Here is a 19,738-nt window from a genome sequence, read left to right on the forward strand (position 1 = left end):
AAAATCTGACTCGCTGTTTAGCCTGTATGCACCCAACAAGATGGGTGCTCCTGCTTCTAAGCAGACGATTGCTCGCTGGATTTGTAATACAATTCAGTTTACACATTCTGTGGCAGGCCTGCCACAGCCAAAATCGGTAAAAGCCCATTCCAAAAGGAAGGGGGCTCATCTTGGGCGACTGCCCGAGGGGTCTCGGCTTTACAACTTTGCCGAGCAGTTACTTGGTCAGGGGAAAACACGTTTGCTAAATTCTACAAATTTGATACCCTGGCTGAGGAGGACATGGAGTTCTCTCATTCGGTGCTGCAGGGTCATCCGCACTCTCCCGCCCGTTTGGGAGCTTTGGTATAATCCCCATGGTCCTGACGGAGTCCCCAGCATCCACTAGGACGTCAGAGAAAATAAGATTTTACTTACCGATAAATCTATTTCTCGTAGTCCGTAGTGGATGCTGGGCGCCCATCCCAAGTGCGGATTGTCTGCAATACTTGTACATAGTTATTGTTACAAAAATCGGGTTATTCTTGTTGTGAGCCATCTTTTCAGAGGCTCCTTCGTTGTTATCATACTGTTAACTGGGTTCAGATCACAGGTTGTACGGTGTGATTGGTGTGGCTGGTATGAGTCTTACCCGGGATTCAATATCCTTCCTTATTATGCACGCTCGTCCGGGCACAGTATCCTAACTGAGGCTTGGAGGAGGGTCATAGGGGGAGGAGCCAGTGCACACCACCTGATCCTAAAGCTTTTATTATTGTGCCCTGTCTCCTGCGGAGCCGCTATATCCCCCCATGGTCCTGACGGAGTCCCCAGCATCCACTACGGATTACGAGAAATAGATTTATCGGTAAGTAAAATCTTATTATTATTATGGGGGTAATTCCAAGTTGATCGCAGCAGGATTTTTGTTAGCAATTGGGCAAAACCATGTGCACTGCAGGGGAGGCAGATATAACATGTGCAGAGAGAGTTAGATTTGGGTGGGGTGTGTTCAATCTGCAATCTAATTTGCAGTGCAAAAATAAAGCAGCCAGTATTTACCCTGCACAGAAATAAAATAACCCACCCAAATCTAACTCTTTCTGCACATGTTATATCTGCCTCCCATGCAGTGCACATGGTTTTGCCCAATTGCTATCAAAAATCCTGCTGCGATCAACTTGGAATTACCCCCTATATTTTTAAGGTGCCAATATAGAGCTTAACTCAGACCTGATCGCAACAGCAAACATTTTCTCTAATGGGCAAAACCATGTGCAGTGCAGGTGGGGCAGATGTAACATGTGCAGAGAGAGTTACATTTGGGTGGGGTGTGTTCAAACTGAAATCTAAATTGCAGTGTAAAAATAAAGCAGCCAGTATTTACTCTGCACAGAAACAGTATAACACACCCAAATCTAACTCTCTCTGCACATGTTATATCTGCCCCACCTGCAGTGCAACATGGTTTTGCCCATTAGAGAAAGATTTTGCTTTTGTGATTAGGGGGAACATTTACTAAGCAGTGATAATAGCGGAGAAGTGAGCCAGTGGAGAAATTTCCCCATCAACCAATCAGCAGCTCTGTATCATTTTATAGTATGCAAATTATAGATGTTACTTCAGTGCTGATTGGTTGCCATGGGCAACTTCTCCACTGGCTCACTTCTCCGCTCTTATCACTGCTAAGTAAATGTACCCATAGGTCTGAATTAGGCCCATACTTTAGTTTCCACAACACTGATCAGGGCATATATAAAGTAACAGTCAAGTTGACATATCAGTGCCTGACACAGAGCAACAAACTGATGAACTAGGTAAGACATGGACAATGGTGAGTGCTGGGTAACTCAATGTGTCCTGACAGGTAAGTTTAGGTGAACTGAGGGAAAGGGAAAGACAGAAGATGAGAGAAGACTGGAGATCCATTGGTAGGGATGGCAGGCTCTGATGAAAATGGGTGTTTAAGGACAAGGGGGCTCATTCCGACTTAATTGCACGCTGCCGTTTTTCGCAGCGCAGAGATCAGGTCACTGCTGCGCATGCGTATGCACCACAATGCACAGGCGCGTTGTACGGGTACAAAGCGGATCGTTGCTGGGCGATGGATTTAACAAAGAATCCATTCACACAGCTGATCGCAATAAGATTGACAGGAAGAGGGTGTTTGTGGGTCGCAACTGACGGTTTTCAGGAAGTGGTTGGAAAAATGCAGGCGTGTCCAAGCGTTTGCAGGGCGGGTGTCTGACGTCAATTCTGGCCCCGGACAGGCTGATGTGATCGCAGCGGCTGAGTAAGTTCAGATCTACTCAGAAACTGCACAAACTTTTTGTACAGCTCGGCTGCACAAGCGTTCGCACACTTGCAAAGCTAAAATACACCCCCTGTGGGTGGCGACTATGCGTTTGCACGGCTGCAAAAAGTAGCTAGCGAGCGATCAACTCAGAATGACCCCCAAGGTTTGAGTATGGCAAGATTGGCAGAAAGTATGCTTTTGCAAGGGAGTGAGATTAAGAGGAGGGGGCTGAGCAGGAGAAATCTCGGAGACTTGCATGAGAAGAGATATCTGCAACCAGAGGAAGAGTGGAAGTGGCTGGAGGTAGTGTGGAGAGAAATGAGGTTATGTTAGGGCACACCTAAAGTAGGTAACCACATGAACTAAGAATATAAAACTATAGCGGACTTAACATATAACAGCCGCCATTCTGAAAAGAAGTACGTTTATACAGTACTTGGCACACTCTTAATACAAATGTGCATTTAAATAATGAAAGGTAATACAATATAACTTTTAATAAGTATGTGTTAAAATAAATCCCATATCAGTTAAAGTTAATGTGAATGTTACCTGAATCTCTTCTGACTCATACACAAATGTTTATTTAGATTAATTCTCAATAGAGATAGAAATGGTCCACAAACGGACTAGGGTAACGATATATAAAAGAATATATATATATAAATCCAGTATTACAATTTGTCCTGTATATAGGATAATAGTACAGGGTGGGTGTCCCGAGTATATAGACCCTCTGGTATACAGTAGAGATGAGCGGGTTCGGATCCTCGCTACCCGAGTACGGCTCGGGCTTTCCCGCCTGACTCGGAAACCCGAATGAGGCAAAACGTCATCATCCCGCTGTCGGATTCTCGCGGGATTTGAATACCTTATAAGGAGCTGCGCGTCGCGGCCATTTTCACTCCAGTCTCGGAGAGTGTATTGAGAGGACGTGTCCTCAGTTTCTGTGTGGGCGGAAAAGTGGGCTGGCGAGTCTTGTGCTGTGTTGTGCTGCTCAGTCCAGTCCAGTGTAGTCAGTGTATTGTGCTGCATCAGTCACAGTGGTGGTGTCCTCTGCTGCTATATGTCCCCAGTGCTGCTGTATAAGTCCCTTGCAGTTTTTCTGTGTTGTCTTACATCAGACCAGAAGTAGTGTTTCTCTTGTGCAGCATCAGTCCAGTGACCAGTCACAGTGGTGGTGTCCTCTGCTGCCATATATCCAGTGTAGCTGTATAAGTCCCTTTCAGTGGTGCTGTGTTGTCCTGCATTAAACCAGGGGAAGACTCTTGTGCATCAGTCCAGTGACCAGTCACAGTGGTGGTGTCCTCTGCTGCCATAAATCCAGTGTAGCTGTATAAGTCCCTTTCAGTGGTGCTGTGTTGTGCTGCATCAGACCAGTGGTAGTGTCCTGGCCATCAGTCATTCCAGTGACGAGGCAGTCACAGTGGTATATGCTGCTGCTATATGTCCACTACTGCCGTATAATAATAATAACAACAACAACAACAACAAGTCCCTTACAGTGTTGTTGTGTTGTGCTGCATCAGACCAGTGGTAGTGTCCTGGCCATCAGTCATTCCAGTCATTCCTGTGCCGCATATTGTCTTATATAACTCCCAAAAAATAATGGAGAACTAAAATTTGGAGGATAAAATAGGGAAAGAACCACTTCCTCCTAGTGCTGAAGCTGCTGCCACTAGCCATGACATAGACGATGAAATGCCATCTCCGTCGTCTGCCAAGGCCTATGCCCAATGTGATAGTAGAGGGCACGTAAAATCCAAAAAGCCAAAGTTCAGTAAAAAGAACCAAAAAAAATAAATTTTAATCGTCTGAGGAGAAACGTAAACTTGCCAATATGCAATTTACGACACGGAGTGGCAAGGAACGGCTGAGGCCCTGGCCTATGTTCATGGCTAGTGGTTCAGCTTCACATGACGATGGATGCCCTCATCCTCCCGCTAGAAAAATTAAAAGAGTTAAGCTGGAAAAAGCACAGAAAAGAACTGTGCATTCTGAGATGGTATCACAAATCCCCAAGGAGGGTCCAAGTGTGTCGGTTGCAATGCCTGACCTTCCCAACACTGGACGGGAAGAGGTGGCTCCTTCCACCATTTGCACGCCCCCTGCAAGTGCTGGAAGGAGCACCCAAAGTCCAGTTCCTGATATTGAAATTGAAGATGTCACTGTTGTAGTACACCAGGATGAGGATATTGGTGTTGCTGGTGCTGAGGAGGAAGTTGACGATGAGGATTCTGATGGTGATGTGGTTTGTTTAAGTCAGGCACCGGGGCAGACACCTGTTGTCCGTGGGATGAAGAAGCCCATTGTGATGCCTGGGCAAACTACCAAAAAAGCCACATCTTCGGTGTGGAATTATTTCTCCACAAATCCGGACAACAGGTGTCAAGCCGTCTGTTGCCTCTGTCAATCTGTAATAAGTAGGGGTAAGGATGTTAACCACCTAGGAACATCCTCCCTTATATGTCACCTGCAGCGCATTCATCAAAAGTCAGTGTCAAGTTGTGAAACTTTGGGTAAGAGCGTAAGCAGTCCACTGACACCTAAATCCCTTCTTCCTCCTGTACCCAAGCTCCTGCAAGCCACACCATCAACACCCTCAACGTCAACTTCCTCCTCAGTCAGGAACGTCAGTAGTCCTGCAGGCCATGTCACTGTCAAGACCAAGGAGTCTTCTCCTAACCGGGATTCCTCCGGAGGATCCTTGAGTAGTACACCTGTTGTTGCTGCTGCTGCTGCTGCTGTTGTTGCTGTTGGGAGTCGATCGTCATCCCAGAGGGGAAGTCGGAAGACCACTTGTACTACTTCCAGTAAGCAATTGACTGTCCAACATTCCTTTGTGAGGAAGATGAAATATCACAGCAGTCATCCTGTTGCAAAGCGGATAACTGAGGCCTTGACAGCTATGTTGGTGTTAGACGTGCATCCGGTATCCGCCATTAGTTCAGTGGAACTTACAGAATTGTTTGAGGTACTGTGTCCCCGGTATCAAATACCATCTAGGTTCCACTTCTCTAGGCAGGCGATACCGAGAATGTACACAGACGTCAGAAAAAGAGTCACCAGTGTCCTACAAAATGCGGTTGTATCCAGTGTCCACTTAACCACGGACATGTGGACAAGTGGAACAGGGCAGACTCAGGACTATATGACTGTGACAGTCCACTGGGTAGATGTATTGCCTACCGCAGCAACAACAACAGCAGCGGCACCAGTAGCAGCATCTCACAAATGCCAACTTGTTCCTAGGCAGGCTACGCTATGTATCACCGCTTTGCATAAGAGGCACACAGCTGACAACCTCTTACGGAAACTGGGGAACATCATTACAGAATGGCTTACCCCAACTGGACTCTCCTGGGGATTTGTGATATCGGACAACGCCACCAATATTGTGCGTGCATTACATGTGGGCAAATTCCAGCATGTCCCATGTTTTGCACATACAATTAATTTGGTGGTGCAATTTTTTTTTTTAAATGACAGGGGTGTGCAGGAGATGCTATCGGTGGCCCGAAAAATTGCGGGCCACTTTTGGCATTCTGCCACAGCGTGCCGAAGACTGGAGCGCCAGCAAACACTCCTAAACCTGCCCTGCCATCATCTGAAACAAGAGGTGGTAACGAGGTGGAATTCAACACTCTATATGCTTTAGAGGATGGAGGAGCAGCAAAAGGCCATTCAAGCCTATACATCCACCTACGATATAGGCAAAGGAGGGGTAATGCATCTGACTCAAGCGCAGTGGAGAATGATTTCCATCTTGTGCAAAGTTCTCCAACCCTTCGAACTTGTCACACGTGAAGTCAGTTCAGACACTGCCAGCTTGAATCAGGTCATTCCCCTCATCAGGCTTTTGCAGAAGCAGCTGGAGAAATTAAAGGAGGAGCTAAGACGGAGTGATTTCGCAAAGTATGTGGGACTTGTGGATGGAGCCCTTCATTCGCTTTGCCAGGATTCAAGGGTGGTCAATCTGTTGAAATCAGAGCACTACATTTTGGCCACCGTGCTCGATCCTAGATTTAAAGCCTACATTGTATCTCTCTTTCTAGCAAACACAACTGTGCAGAGGTGCAAAGACCTGCTGGTTAGTAAATTGTCAACTCAAGCGGAATGTGACCCATCAACAGCTCGTCCTTTAATTTCTCCCGCCACAGGGGCTGCAAGGAAAAGGATAAGATTTCCTAGCCCACCCGCTGGCGGTGATGCAGGGCAGTCAGGAGCGAAAGCGGACATCTGGTCCGGACTGAAGGACCTGCCAACGATTACTGACATGTCTACTGTCACTGCATATGATTCTGTCACCATTGAAACAGCATCCAAGTAGGCATGTCAGACAGTCCGTATGTATACTGCCAGGAAAAAGAGGCAATTTGGATGCCCTTGCACAAACTGGCTTTAGTTTACCTAAGTTGCCCCCTCTCCAGTGTGTACTCCGAAAGAGTGTTTAGTGCAGCCGGTAACCTTGTCAGCGATTGGCGTAGGAGGTTACTTCCACTAAATGTGGAGAAGATGATGTTCATCAAAATGAATTATAAATTCCTCTGGGAAGACCTTTACCAGCAATTGCCTCCAGAAAGTACACAGGGACCTGTGATGGTGGATTCCCATAGGGACGAATTAATACTCTGTAAGGAGGAGGATGTACACAGTGAAAGGGGTGAGGAATCGGAGGCTTAGGATGAGGTTGACATCTTGCCTCTGTAGAGCCAGTTTGTGCAAGGAGAAATTGATTGCTTCTTTTTTGGTGGGGGCCCAAACAAACCAGTCATTTCAGCCACAGTCGTGTGGCAGACCCTGTTGCGTAAATTATTGGTTTGTTAAAGTGTGCATGTCCTGTTTATACAACATAAGGGTAGGTGGGAGGGCCCAAGGACAATTCCATCTTGCACGTCTTTTTCTTCTTTGCATCATGTGCTGTTTGTGGACTAGTTTTTTTAAGTGCCATTCTGTCTGTAACTGTAGTGCCACTCCTAGATGGGCCAGGTGTTTGTGCCGCACACTTGTGTCACTTAGCTTGGCTATCCAGCTACCTCATTGCACCTGTTTTTCTTCTTTGCATCATGTGCTGTTTAGGGCCTATTTTTTAAATCTGCCATCATGTCTGCCACTGCAGTGCTACTCCTAGATGGGCCAGGTGTTTGTGCCGCACACTTGTGTTGCTTAGCTTAGTCATACAGCTACCTCATTGCACCCCTTTTTTTTCTTTGCATCATGTGCTGTTTGGGGACTATTTTTTAAATATGCCATCCTGTCTGCCACTACAGTGCCACTCCTAGATGGGCCAGGTGTTTGTGCCACACACTTGTGTCGTTTAGTTTAGTCATACAGCCACCTCGGTGCAACTTTTAAGCCTAAAAACAATATTGTGAGGTGTGAGGTGTTCAGAATAGACTGGAAATGAGTGGAAATGAATGTTATTGAGGTTAATACTGTAGGAGCAAAATTACCCCCAAATTCTGTGATTTTAGCTGTTTTTATGGTTTTTTCAAAAATCATCCAGATCCAAAACCAAAACAAGAAAGCGTGGTTTTGGCAAAACCAAGCCAAAACCAAAACACGAAAGTGGAATTAGAACCAAAACCAAAACACAAAGGGGTCATTCCGAGTTGATCATAGCTGTGCAAAATTTTGCACAGCTACAATCACCTTTCCTGATATGCGGGGGGACGCCCAGCACAGGGCTAGTCCGCCCCGCATGTCAGTCCAGCCCCCCCAGCTGAAGTGCAAAGGCATCGCACAGTGGCGATGCCTTTGCACTTCAGGAGTAACACCCGGCCAGCGCAGCTTTAGCGTGCTGGCCGGGAGCTACTCCTCGCTCCCTGGCTCGCAGCGGCTGCGTATGATGTCACGCAGCCGCTGCGGCCCGTCCCCCGTTCGGTCCGGCCATGCCTGCATTGGCCGGACCGTGCCTACGAAACGGCGACCAAACGCTGCCGTTTTTCCCCCTCACGCCCATCGATTGCCTCTGCCTGTCAATCAGGCAGAGGCGATCGCTGTCCTGTTACGGCTGTCGGCCATCCAGCATGCGCAGGCGCACAAACGCGGCGGCGCATGCGGAGCAGGGACCCGTTCACTCTGCTGCGTGAAAACGTAGTGAGCGAACGGGTCGGAATGACCCCCAAAACACGAAAAGTGCCAGCCGTACATCTCTAGTATACAGTAGAACCCCTTATTGTGTTCTTAGTGGCTTTAGTAGGTTTAAATAAACACATTATATTCAGATTAGAAACATTAGAAACATACCTTGCAAAGATTACACATTTAGAAGCAATTTGACAGTGATTCTCTGAGACAAATTCTCTAGACAAATATATCCACTGCAGTTGTGGAATTTTACTGAAATACATAAATGTTTCTCAATAGCGTAATTGTTTCCAATTGTGACATATATAAAGCAACAGTAACCAACTGGAAAGGATGAGTCGGGATGGGATGCGGTCAGGATGCGGCGGTTGGGATGCCGGCAGTTGGAATCCCAGTGCTGGAAACCAGAATGCCGACGCCATAAATCCGTCATCAGCTGAAATGCCAATGCTGAAATCCCAAAACCCAACATCCCAATCGTAAGTATGTGTCCCCCGGGAACGTTAGCCCGCGGGGGGAGGAGAGGTTATGTTTAGGCACCCCCGGGGACGGTTAGGGTTAGGCTGGGGGAAAGGGATAGTTTGGATTATACTGCGGGGAGGGGGGTTTAAGTTTAGGCACCTCTGTGGAGGGTTAGGTTCAGGCTGCGAGAAGGGAGGGTAAGGGCTGTAACACACTGGCCGGTTTCTCCCGGATGGCAAAAAGCCGGACAAACTTTGTCCGGCTTTTTGCCATCCGGGAGAAACCGGCAGAGTCTGTCACACAGGACGGCTTTGAGCCGTGTGTGATGCTGTGCGCATGCGCAGCATCAGACACGGCTTGAGAAAAAACCGTTGTGTGTGAAAGCTCCCCATCACACACATGGTTTACTGGCTGCAAAGACGGCCCGGCGCCGGCCCGGCAGCCGGACCTTCCAGTGGATAGTTCCGGCTGCAACCCGGCAGCCGGGCCGTGGCCGTGCAGTGTGAAAGGACCTGTAGCCTCACACTGTTCATTACAATGCCGGCACGGGAAAAAGCCATCCGGCTTTTTCCCGGCCAGCAAATGCCGGCCCGTGTGTTTTAGCCCTTAGGATCAGGGGAATGTTGGGAGAGGATTCTTTCCATAGGGAATGTCTCGGTCGGTCTTCTGACCACCGGCATCCCAAATAGCGGTAAAGTGTTTCACCCCTGTGGGAATAATGCAAGAATAAACTGTAGTTATTCAGTAATTTACTGCCATTCTCTGGTAAATTAACCCATACAGTGTTAAAGAGGGGTTGCATACCGACCGCAGGATCCCTTTGCGGGCTTGCTGCAGTCACCATGCTGCAGGCTTGGTGGTTAGCTGCGCTCGCCACAGGTTTTATTCCCACTCTATGGGTGTTGTGGACACCCATGAGTGGCAATAGTCCCTACTAGTCGGCATGCCGACTGTCATGATTTAGAGGGGTGCTGGATGTAGCCGTCGGTAATGTAATTGCCAGTCTCCTGACCGCCAGTCACATAACTACATCCCTTAAAGAGATCTCAGCATTCTAGAGCAACAGCAATATAAATGTTTGGTGGTAACTTGGTATAAATAAGAGATTCATATTAACCTGTTGAATAGTGTGTCATATCATAGGATAAAGTACACACGGGCATAGGCAAATGCAGGGGGGGTTCCAGTTGCCTGGAATCCCCCCTCCTCTTGGCAAGAGGCTCAAATTGTGACAACGATAGCAATGGTATATAATATGATTGCTGCCGCTACATCATGCAGTTTAAGGGACAAGCAGAGCTGCTGCACATGGCCAGTGGTAGCAGCTTTTTCTACCACGTTTTGCCGTGTGTGGATCGGAGTGCTCAATCAGTGCACTGGACCAGAGAGTAGCTACCAGGAAGAAGAGACAGGAGCCTTACCATGAGGTGGGAGAATGTGTGCTTAGAAAGAGCAGCACTGGTTCTATTATGTTTGTGTATTTATTATGGTATGTTTAACCTTTTCCTGACTAATTATATTATTTAGATGTTTGATACAGCCTATACGATAGACCATCTGTAGCAGTGGTCTCCAACCTTAATTGGGGTGTGAGCTACTTTCGGAAAATAAAACCTCTGAAGGAGCTACCCCCTCTCCCCAATGCGTGTGCATTCCTGAGAAAGTGGGTGTGGCCTCACAAAAGTGGGTGTGGCCTCACAACTTCAAGTAATGCCCCCCGTGTAGTGCCAGATACACTAATGCTCCTCAGCAGTGCCAGATACACAAATAATGCCCCTCAGCAGTGCCAGATACACAAATAATGCTCCTCAGCAGTGCCAGATATACAAATAATGCCCCTCAGCAGTGCCAGATACACAAATAATGCCCCAACCAGTGCCAGATACACAAATAATGCCCCTCAGCAGTGCCAGATACACAAATAATGCCCCAACCAGTGCCATTTAAAATGCCCCCCGCAGCACCAGATAAAATGCCCACACGCAGTGTCCGATAAAGTGCCCCACACAATGCTAACCCTTGCTGGCTTCTTCTATTGCCACCGGTGCTGCTCCTCCTGCATGAGGGACGGAAGAGGAGGAGAGCGCAGCGCGCGCCTCTCCTGTGATGTCCGGAGAGCGGCTGCGGCGAGGGTGACAGAGTCTCCGGAAGCGGCGGGCATTTAAAATATGGTGCCAGTAAGTGAGCCAATCAAAACTCGGGTTTGGCAGCCAATCAGGTGCCGCCACTGCCGGTCCACAAGCTCTGATTGGCTGACGGCCGGCACAATATTAAAAATGAAGGGAGGAGGCGTGCCAGTGACTGCCCAAGCCCATACGCTCTGTGAGCTACCGCAGATACTACGGCGAGCTACCAGTAGCTCGCGAGCTACGGGTTGGAAATCACTGATCTATAGTGTTAAATATTAATACTGTATTCCATACAGCATCCACTGTATAAAAAGACCAATGTTTACAATAATGTCCAGGATCATTATTAGGTTCTTCAACCACTCCCCCTAACTACCACACTTGCTCCAGTGTTCCGCAGAGTCGGAGATTGTGGACTGCATTTGGAAACCCCCCTCTAGAAATCCTGCATTTGCCACTGACAGGGGTGAGTGCAGATCACTGCGTTACTGCGTTCCCTTTGTCTTACAACCTAGGTATCAGGGTGAGCGCACGTTTGTGTCTGCCCCAGTTGTAGAAAGAGGATAAAGTAGCGTTTCTGCTGTAAGTGTTTAAATGAAAAATGATCCTGTTAGTTTAAATACAGGCTCAGCATTTTATCAGTTCACTGATGAGAGGCCACATGATTTTCAGATAAGAGTGGTTCAAGGATTAATGTATGACATACTTGCCGACTTTCTGGCTGCTCTCTCCGGGAGAGAGCAGCCAGGTCGGCTCAGCAGCGAGGCGGGCAGTGATGGGGAGTGCAGAGGGGGGCGGGCCAGAGGCGTGATGGGGCGTGACAGAGGCGGAACAGGGCGTGGCTGCGGAAATCGCGTCACGTAAGCCACGCCACCCACTGTGTAATGCCGCTATTACCGGCATTATACAGCAGGGGGCGTGGCTATGATGACGCGATTCAACAAGAATCGCGTCATCGCCTGCCCGGACCGCCCACTTTACTCGCTAAGTGGGCGGCCGGGCAGTGGGGAACCCCTGCAATCGGGAGACTTGCCTGTTCTTCCGGGGGGCCGGGAGGGTCACCCGATTTTCGGGAGCCTCCCGGCCATTCCGGGAGAGTAGGCAAGTCTGATGTGTGATGATATGTATAATTACTTATTTTAATTAAATGTCAACCAACATACAGTATACATTTATGAATCCCATTATAAAAAAAGAGTACAAACAGGGTTAAATGCAGATTAGTACGTTATTAATTCCACTTTCTTTTGCCACAAGGTATTGAACAAAGTGGTGAGTGCACGTTTGTCTACCCTTGGTCTGCCCACTTCAAAGAAAAACAACGAAACTGATATACAGATTGTATAATGAATAATTATCAGTCGGATAGTAAAACTATGCTACGATTGAAACACTCAGTTGTGACATAGCAAATAAGTATCTTGTCTTTAAGTCCTTTTTATATACCAGTAACATGCAGTGCCAGATTTGCACACAATATATGAGCCCAAGGTTTTATGTAGGCAATATACACAGGAGCAGCAGTATATACATGTGGCCATTATGCACAGGTGCAGCAGTATATACATGTGGGCATTATACACAGGTGCAGCAGTATATATATGTGGCCATTATACACAGGTGCAGCGGTATATACATGTGGCCATTATACACAGGTGCAGCAGTATATACATGTGGCCATTATACACAGGTGAAGCAGTATATACATGTGGACATTATACACAGGTGCAGCAGTATATACATGTGGCCATTATACACAGGTGCAGCGGTATATACATGTGGCCATTATGCACAGGTGCAGCAGTATATACATGTGGCCATTATGCACAGGTGCAGCAGTATATACATGTGGGCATTATACACAGGTGCAGCGGTATATACATGTGGCCATTATACACAGGTGCAGCAGTATATACATGTGGCCATTATGCACAGGTGCAGCAGTATATACATGTGGGCATTATACACAGGTACAGCAATATATACATGTGCACATTATACACAGGAGCAGCAGTATATACATGTAGACATTATACACAGGTGCAGCAGTATATACTGCTGGAAATTTGGTGAGTTTTGATCAGAGATGTGCAGAAAAGATAGGCAGGGGAGGCAGTGCCTCACCTGTCATAGACTTTTTCCTCCAGTTTTGGCTGAAAAAATGATTAGAATAACACAAAGAAGATATTTATCAAAAATTCTTTGGGGGTTTTTTCCATATAATTTTTATAGTCAAAACTATAAATACTGAAGAATGACAGGAAAGACTCTGCCTCACCTCACCGCACGTCACTGGTATATACTAAACCTGGATCCCCTTTACTAACCAAAATAGTCAAAGAATGTGGGTATATGATATCAAAGGGGTTTGACAGTTTGGGGTTCCAGGCGTGCTCAGTAGGAAAGGAGCTGCCTATTACCTTCACACCCAGAAGAGTCCCAGTGTGTAAACTGGACACACTCTGTGTTACTGAAGGGGCCGGACCACTCAGGGGGTATGTAGTGCAGGATGTACACCATGAGTGGGGAACTGCTGTCTGTTGGACAACCTAGAGAGATATTGAGGCTGGTTTAGGGACTCTGTATTACCAGGTATGCTGTGGAGCTGGACCACCCTGCAAGGTAGAATGGAAAGGAAAACACACGTTTCACCCACATGATGCGCTTGATCACTTCCTGCCTGTGCCGCTAATAGACCTCATACCTCGTAAATTAGGACTGCTGACCAATCCAGACAAGCTTGTTAAGACATATTTCCTATAATTATGTGGTGTCACTGTGCTATTATTTGCAGTTAGCATGCCACTGCCATCACCTTCATTGAAACTGTTATATTGTTTTCTGTTTAAAAAATGTGGTCAATTACTGTGTTTCAAAACTGTCTCATTAAATCTTTGGGTTCTTCTTATTGGTAATCATGGAATATGTAGCTAACCAGTCATAGGGATTAGGTTGACCAAGGTAAGAATAAAGCTATATACAAATATTTGTCTTTCACTGTCTTTCCCTCTTCTTCCAACCATTGTCCCAACATCAGCTCTCTCATGTGTTTCCTACAGGTACAGTAGATCGTAAAGTACATATAAGCGAAGGCGGCCTCATGAACATCTTCATCCTCATGGATGCTTCAAAAAGTGTAGGAAAAGAGAACTTTGAAACTGCAAAGGAGAGCAGTGAAACATTCATAGATAAGGTATGGAACCTGGTATACCACCAACAAGGACAGAATACGTACATGAATAAGGATTTCAATTTGTTTGAACATCATTTATTCTCTATGTTTTTGCCTACTGGATAAGGAATCCATTATATCTTCTAGGTTTTTAACAACATTCTTCATGCCAACTACACACACTATGAGCACCTAGGAGAGAGTCCAGGGGGTATGGAGAATTGCCCTTGTGCTACTGGCACTAAGGCTGGTTAGACCCAAGAGTGGGGTGGCCCTCACTCCTTGGAGATGCCAGACCTTGTGACAACTGAAAAAACAAACAATAAACAAGAGTCTGTCAGACAATTTTTAATAATTTCAAATAAAATAAAATTATCACATGGCTGGTGAGAAAATAACATAATGGAAAAATAAATGTGAGCTTTTTTTGTTTTAAAAATTAGTAGACTGGAATAATGGAAGTAGTAACACAAGGGGCAGGGAGGGGACCGGTTGGGAAGGTGCCCAAAAGGAAGTAGGGAATGTTGCGTATTGATAACAGGAACAATAGAAATATATAATGGTAGATGATCAGCTTAATGATATCATTCAGGTGCTCGAAAGGGAGGGGTGTTTCTAAGCAAGAAAAAAAAAGTGAGACATTGTTTCCCCCAGCACCCTGAATGATAACAGTAACCAGATATAAATCCCACAAAATATTATAATTCAGAGATCTTGGTTACACATATTTGCACAAATGTGTGACTAAGCCCCAAAGCCACATCAAGGCATCTCTGTATATTTGGGGTCCCTAGTGCTATATCTAGGTACAGGGTGTGGCACCCCAAAACACCAGCATAAGCCAGAAAGCCCAGGGCAGCATACCAGTGAAAAAACTATAGTGTTAATAAATTAGTATTTCGGAAGCCGAAGCTATAGGGAAGGTGATACAAAAATGAAATGTAATTAAAATAGAGAAATAGTGTTAAAAAATTAAAAAGTGAAAAGTGTTAATAGAATGTAAAGGAACAATAACCAGAACAAGAGGGACAATAGCAGCAAAAAAGGGAGATAATATGATACAGTAATGATCTCAAAGAAAAAAAGTAATATAATTAGATGGTCAGGACAGAAGGTCTGACAGTCCACATGTTATAGGTGAATCGGAGGAGGGATTTTGAAAGTGGTAACACAGGCTCCAGATCTGCAGAAACTTAGGGGAATTATTATTAAGATAAGTAATGATTTTTCCATACCTGCCAGATACCAGATTTTATATATAACTAAGTGAAGAGGAGGCGCTTCCAAGCGTTTCCAGTCTGATGCAAGTAGGTACCTGGCAGCATTTACAGTTTGAATCACCAGCTTATCATGGTCTTATCCAAAACTGCAATTGGTAGTCCCAAAAGTAAAGACCAAGGATCTTTAGCAATGGGGACATTCACCACCTTATTAATCAAGTTCGCAATCTTATCCCAGTAAAGTGCTATCTTGGGACAGGACCACCATGATGGATAAAGGAGCCCAGTTCACCACAGCCTCTCCAAGACTGAGGGGGAATGGATTTAAACATTTTGTGTAGTTTCAGTGGCACCACAAGGGTTGGTGTCACCCAGTGCGGTAAGTCATGGTGTCAATTCCCCCTACATGGAACTGAAGGATGAGACACTGCCCAAAAGGATGTGGCCTCATTGAAAGGGGGCATGGTCTTGCTCCCTTTTGCCATGAGCTCCCCTTTCACCAAATATCCCATGTATCTCTAAAGCCCATTGTCCATAAAAATAAATGGTGGAGGGTGTGTACATGGGCCCCTGAGTCCAGTGGGGCCACACTGCACACCCTGCACACCTAGATGATACTTACAAGTCCTTCTGTGCCACAGAAATCACAGGGAAAATGGCATAGATACTATTTTCCCAGGATATCTGTGCATGCATAAGAGAAAGATCACCAGGGAAATGGGTCAGGCACCATGTTTCTGGAGATCAGACCAAATAAGTTGGGCAAACAAGGGGTGGCTACAGTATGTCTAAGTGATGTCATGAAAATGTCCAGATAGGGTAAATATGTGTATATAAATGTGTTTGCAGATTTCCAGCTTTGACTTTGAACCCCGATATGCTGTCATCTCTTATGCATCATTGGCAAAACCGATTGTGAGGCTCTCTGAGGAGGAAAGTGTAAATCCTGATCAAGTCATTGAGAAAATAAAAAAATTCAAATACAGAGGTAAATCTCTCTATTTTCTGACTGACTGCTTTTAACATGATGTTGTCTAACACAGGGATGACCAGAGAAATATAGGGATTATTAGTAACTGCTAGGTAACTGGATGTATAAGCAAAACACGTTAGTGAACACTGAACCGCGGCCTCAGCTCGAGTATATCTGCCCAGGCTAATAAACCAGACTGGAAATGTGTGCAGGACTACGTGTTTTGTTTTTGGTTCAATTTCAGCCTGGTGTTTTGGTTTTGCAAAATTACCCTCAAGTGTTTTGGTTCATATTCGAATTTCGGTTCAGTTTAAAATCAGTAATAAAAAAAGATAATCAATTAATAAAAAACAGCTAAAATCATGTAATTTTTACAATCCAAAACCCAAAATTTGGATTTAAAATCCAAATTATGAGCCATGGGAAAAAACGAACCGGGACATGGTTCGGATTGGATCTCATCGGGAGATCCAGACCGGATTTTTGTTTCCACAAAATACATCTCTACACCAGACCACGGCACTACTACACTGCAGCATGAGTGCAATTGGAAAATAACCGCACACATGGGTCCATAGTGATTTCCCTCTGGATTTCTATAGCATCTTAACGTGGCATTTTGGTCATTTATAGGCCACACATGCTGTGGTATTTGACCAGTTGACCAATATTTTGTGTGGGGGCTCAACACTTCTCACTAATTTATATGTCTTAGATTTTATCACAATTCATATTTCTTATTTTATCCGCCTTGTTGCTTTTTGGTCCACAGAACATGAGGATAAACAAGGGACTAACACACGCGCAGCTCTGGCTGAGGTTCATGGAATGCTGTCTCTGCAAAAATTAAGGGACCCAGAAAAATTCAAGAAGATTAGAAATGTTATTCTGCTTATGACAGATGGTGAGTGTGCCGCCAGGGTACTACTGTATATACATTCAGACAAACAGCGCCAAGCTCGTGCCACCACCTGTGCTGTGTACATCAGAAACTGCCTAAACCACTCACATGCTCCACTTAAACTGCCTACTTACATGTAATATACACTAAGATACTCAGTTGATTATGAGGTAACTGTACTTGTAAAGCTCATTCTACCCCCCCCCCCCAACCCCACCCCACATACACTCCACCCCTTGCTCTATCCGGCCTGGCTCCCACCTTGACTGGTGCCCTTCCTGTCCTCTCACACCTAGTCGGCTCCATCCCATATGTCACTCACCCCGCTCCACTCCATCCTCTTTGCCACCCCAGGAACATCGCTCCATCTGACACGCCCGTCCCCTTATTCCATCCCACAAGAACCCATCATTTCATCCTGCCCCTTGCTCTCCTACTTACCAAGTTCCCAGATCATAGTAACATAGTAACTAAGGTTGAAAAAAGACAATTGTCCATCGAGTTCAACCTATTTGTAGTCTCCTATGCAGTCTTATTATAGGACTAGTTATTTTTATGTTTTTATGTTAGGACGTTAATTTAACTATAATGCGTGCCTACGCACCATAACCCTGAATATCTTTATCCAATAGGAATTTATCTAGCCCATTCTTAAAGGTGTTGACTGCAGTTACTACTCTCCCAGGCAGGGAATTCCAAACACGTATTGTCCTTACTGTGAAAAAACCTTTTCGCCTCAATGTTCTAGGTCTGTTCCTCTCTCTCTCGCATTGGGAGCTGTTGGAGTGTCCGCCTGGATCCACCACCGTGAACATTCAGGAGACAGGACAGACTGTTATTTTAGATCAGTCATTAAGACTCATTTACAAGGTGTAAACAAGTAGATACACAGCTAAAGATCCTTCTTGGAGCCATGGTTTGTACATGGGCCTCATGATTTCTGTCAAAGGTGGGGAAATTTGCCCTTATTTCTGTAGTCGGTGAGGCTGCCACAGGGTTCTACAATGAAATGGAGATAGCGGGTCAACACAATTTGCTAAGTTCTTTCTCAGACTCCATGGGAGCCCTGACTTAAAAAAAGAGTCAAGCACCAAACAATGCATGCACAAAAAAAGTATGTTAATGATAAACTGCTTTAAGAATATTTTTTTTTTTCAAAATTGAGGGTCTTCTGAAGTAATGACATCCAAAAGATAACTAGAAAGACTTTACAGCATAGAGGATCCTGCTGCTTGGCAGAGATTGTCCACTTTGCGCGTAAGAGGTCACCCTGCTTTCGTGGAACATGCCCATGATATCTTTGGCTCCTCACCTCCCTTCCTTTATAAGTCTGTGACATGTTTTTGTCATGAGCCTGACTTATTTCTCTCATAATCTACTAATTTGTTTGTGATTTACCTCTGCCATCTGTCTTGGAGGCTTGGATGTCCAGATTTTCCTGAGAGGTCTGCTCAACATACTGTACAAGCTGCAGCATATGTCTGTATTACTGATTGTTGAATCTCTTTATAAGCTGATTATGTACCTGCGAGTTTCTTTGTGTGTGAAGTCTGCAGATTCCTGATTACAGTAGTGTTGGCAGTCCATATGGGAGTGCTGGACCTGAACTGCAGAGATCATTATTGCTATTTGCTCTGCAGTATGTTCCACGGCAGAGTTCCCTCCAGAATCAGTGATGGGCACAGCCATGTGAGACTGGATCAGGTGATTGGCAAAACACCACCCAGAAGCCAGCCTGTGATCACATGATACTGTCAGCCAATCGCTGGACAGCCAGAGGTATGGAGGGAGCTGCCTGGACACTCCCAAGCTGCCAGTGCTTTGTTGTCTTTTAACTAGTTGTGAGCTATACTTGTGTCTTTCTACAGACACTGGGGGTCATTCCGAGTTGATCGTTAGCTGCCGTTGTTCGCAGCGCAGCGATCAGGCTAAAAATCTGCATTTCTGCGCATGCGTATGCACCGCAATGCACACGCACGACGTACGGGTACAAAGTCCTTTGTGGTTTTGCACAGGTTCTAGCGAAGCTTTCAAGACCATGCATGAAATCTTCCGTACTGTAGAGCCTCGTAGGAGGCAACCATCTTCCCCAGAAGGCGAATGCACTGGTGAACCGATACTCGAGCTGGCTTCAAGACATCCCGTACCATCGATTGGATCACTAATGCTTTCTCCACCGGCAGAAACACCCTCTGCACTTCCGTGTCGAGAATCATCCCCAGGAAGGACAGTCTTCTCATGGGTTCCAAATGTGACTTTGGAAGAATCAGGATCCAACAATGTTCCCGAAGCAGTCGAGTTGTGACAGCAATGGACTGCAACAACTTCTTCCTGGACTATGCTTTTATCAGCAGATCGTCACGATCTAGAATTATGTTCACACCCTGCTTGCAGAGTAGAAGCATCATCTCTGCCATTTCCTTGGTGAACACCCTCTGTGCCATGGATAGTCCAAATGGCAGCACCTAGAACTGATAGTGACAGTCCAACAGCGCAAACCTGAGATAAGCCTGGTG

At 45.8% G+C, this 19,738-nt stretch overlaps 1 protein-coding gene across 1 annotated transcript in view; it reads left to right on the forward strand.

Moving 5' to 3' along the window:
* LOC134949520 (complement factor B-like) overlaps positions 1 to 19,738 on the forward strand; it is a 111,303-nt gene that overhangs the window by 36,486 nt on the left and 55,079 nt on the right. Inside the window, exons 6-8 of the mRNA XM_063938140.1 lie at positions 14,016 to 14,149; positions 16,198 to 16,336; positions 17,094 to 17,225. Of these exons, the coding sequence (XP_063794210.1) occupies positions 14,016 to 14,149; positions 16,198 to 16,336; positions 17,094 to 17,225 (405 nt within the window). The remainder of the gene's footprint in view (positions 1 to 14,015; positions 14,150 to 16,197; positions 16,337 to 17,093; positions 17,226 to 19,738) is intronic.

The sequence above is a fragment of the Pseudophryne corroboree genome, chromosome 8, assembly GCF_028390025.1.
Source record: "Pseudophryne corroboree isolate aPseCor3 chromosome 8, aPseCor3.hap2, whole genome shotgun sequence".
NCBI lineage: Eukaryota > Metazoa > Chordata > Amphibia > Anura > Myobatrachidae > Pseudophryne > Pseudophryne corroboree.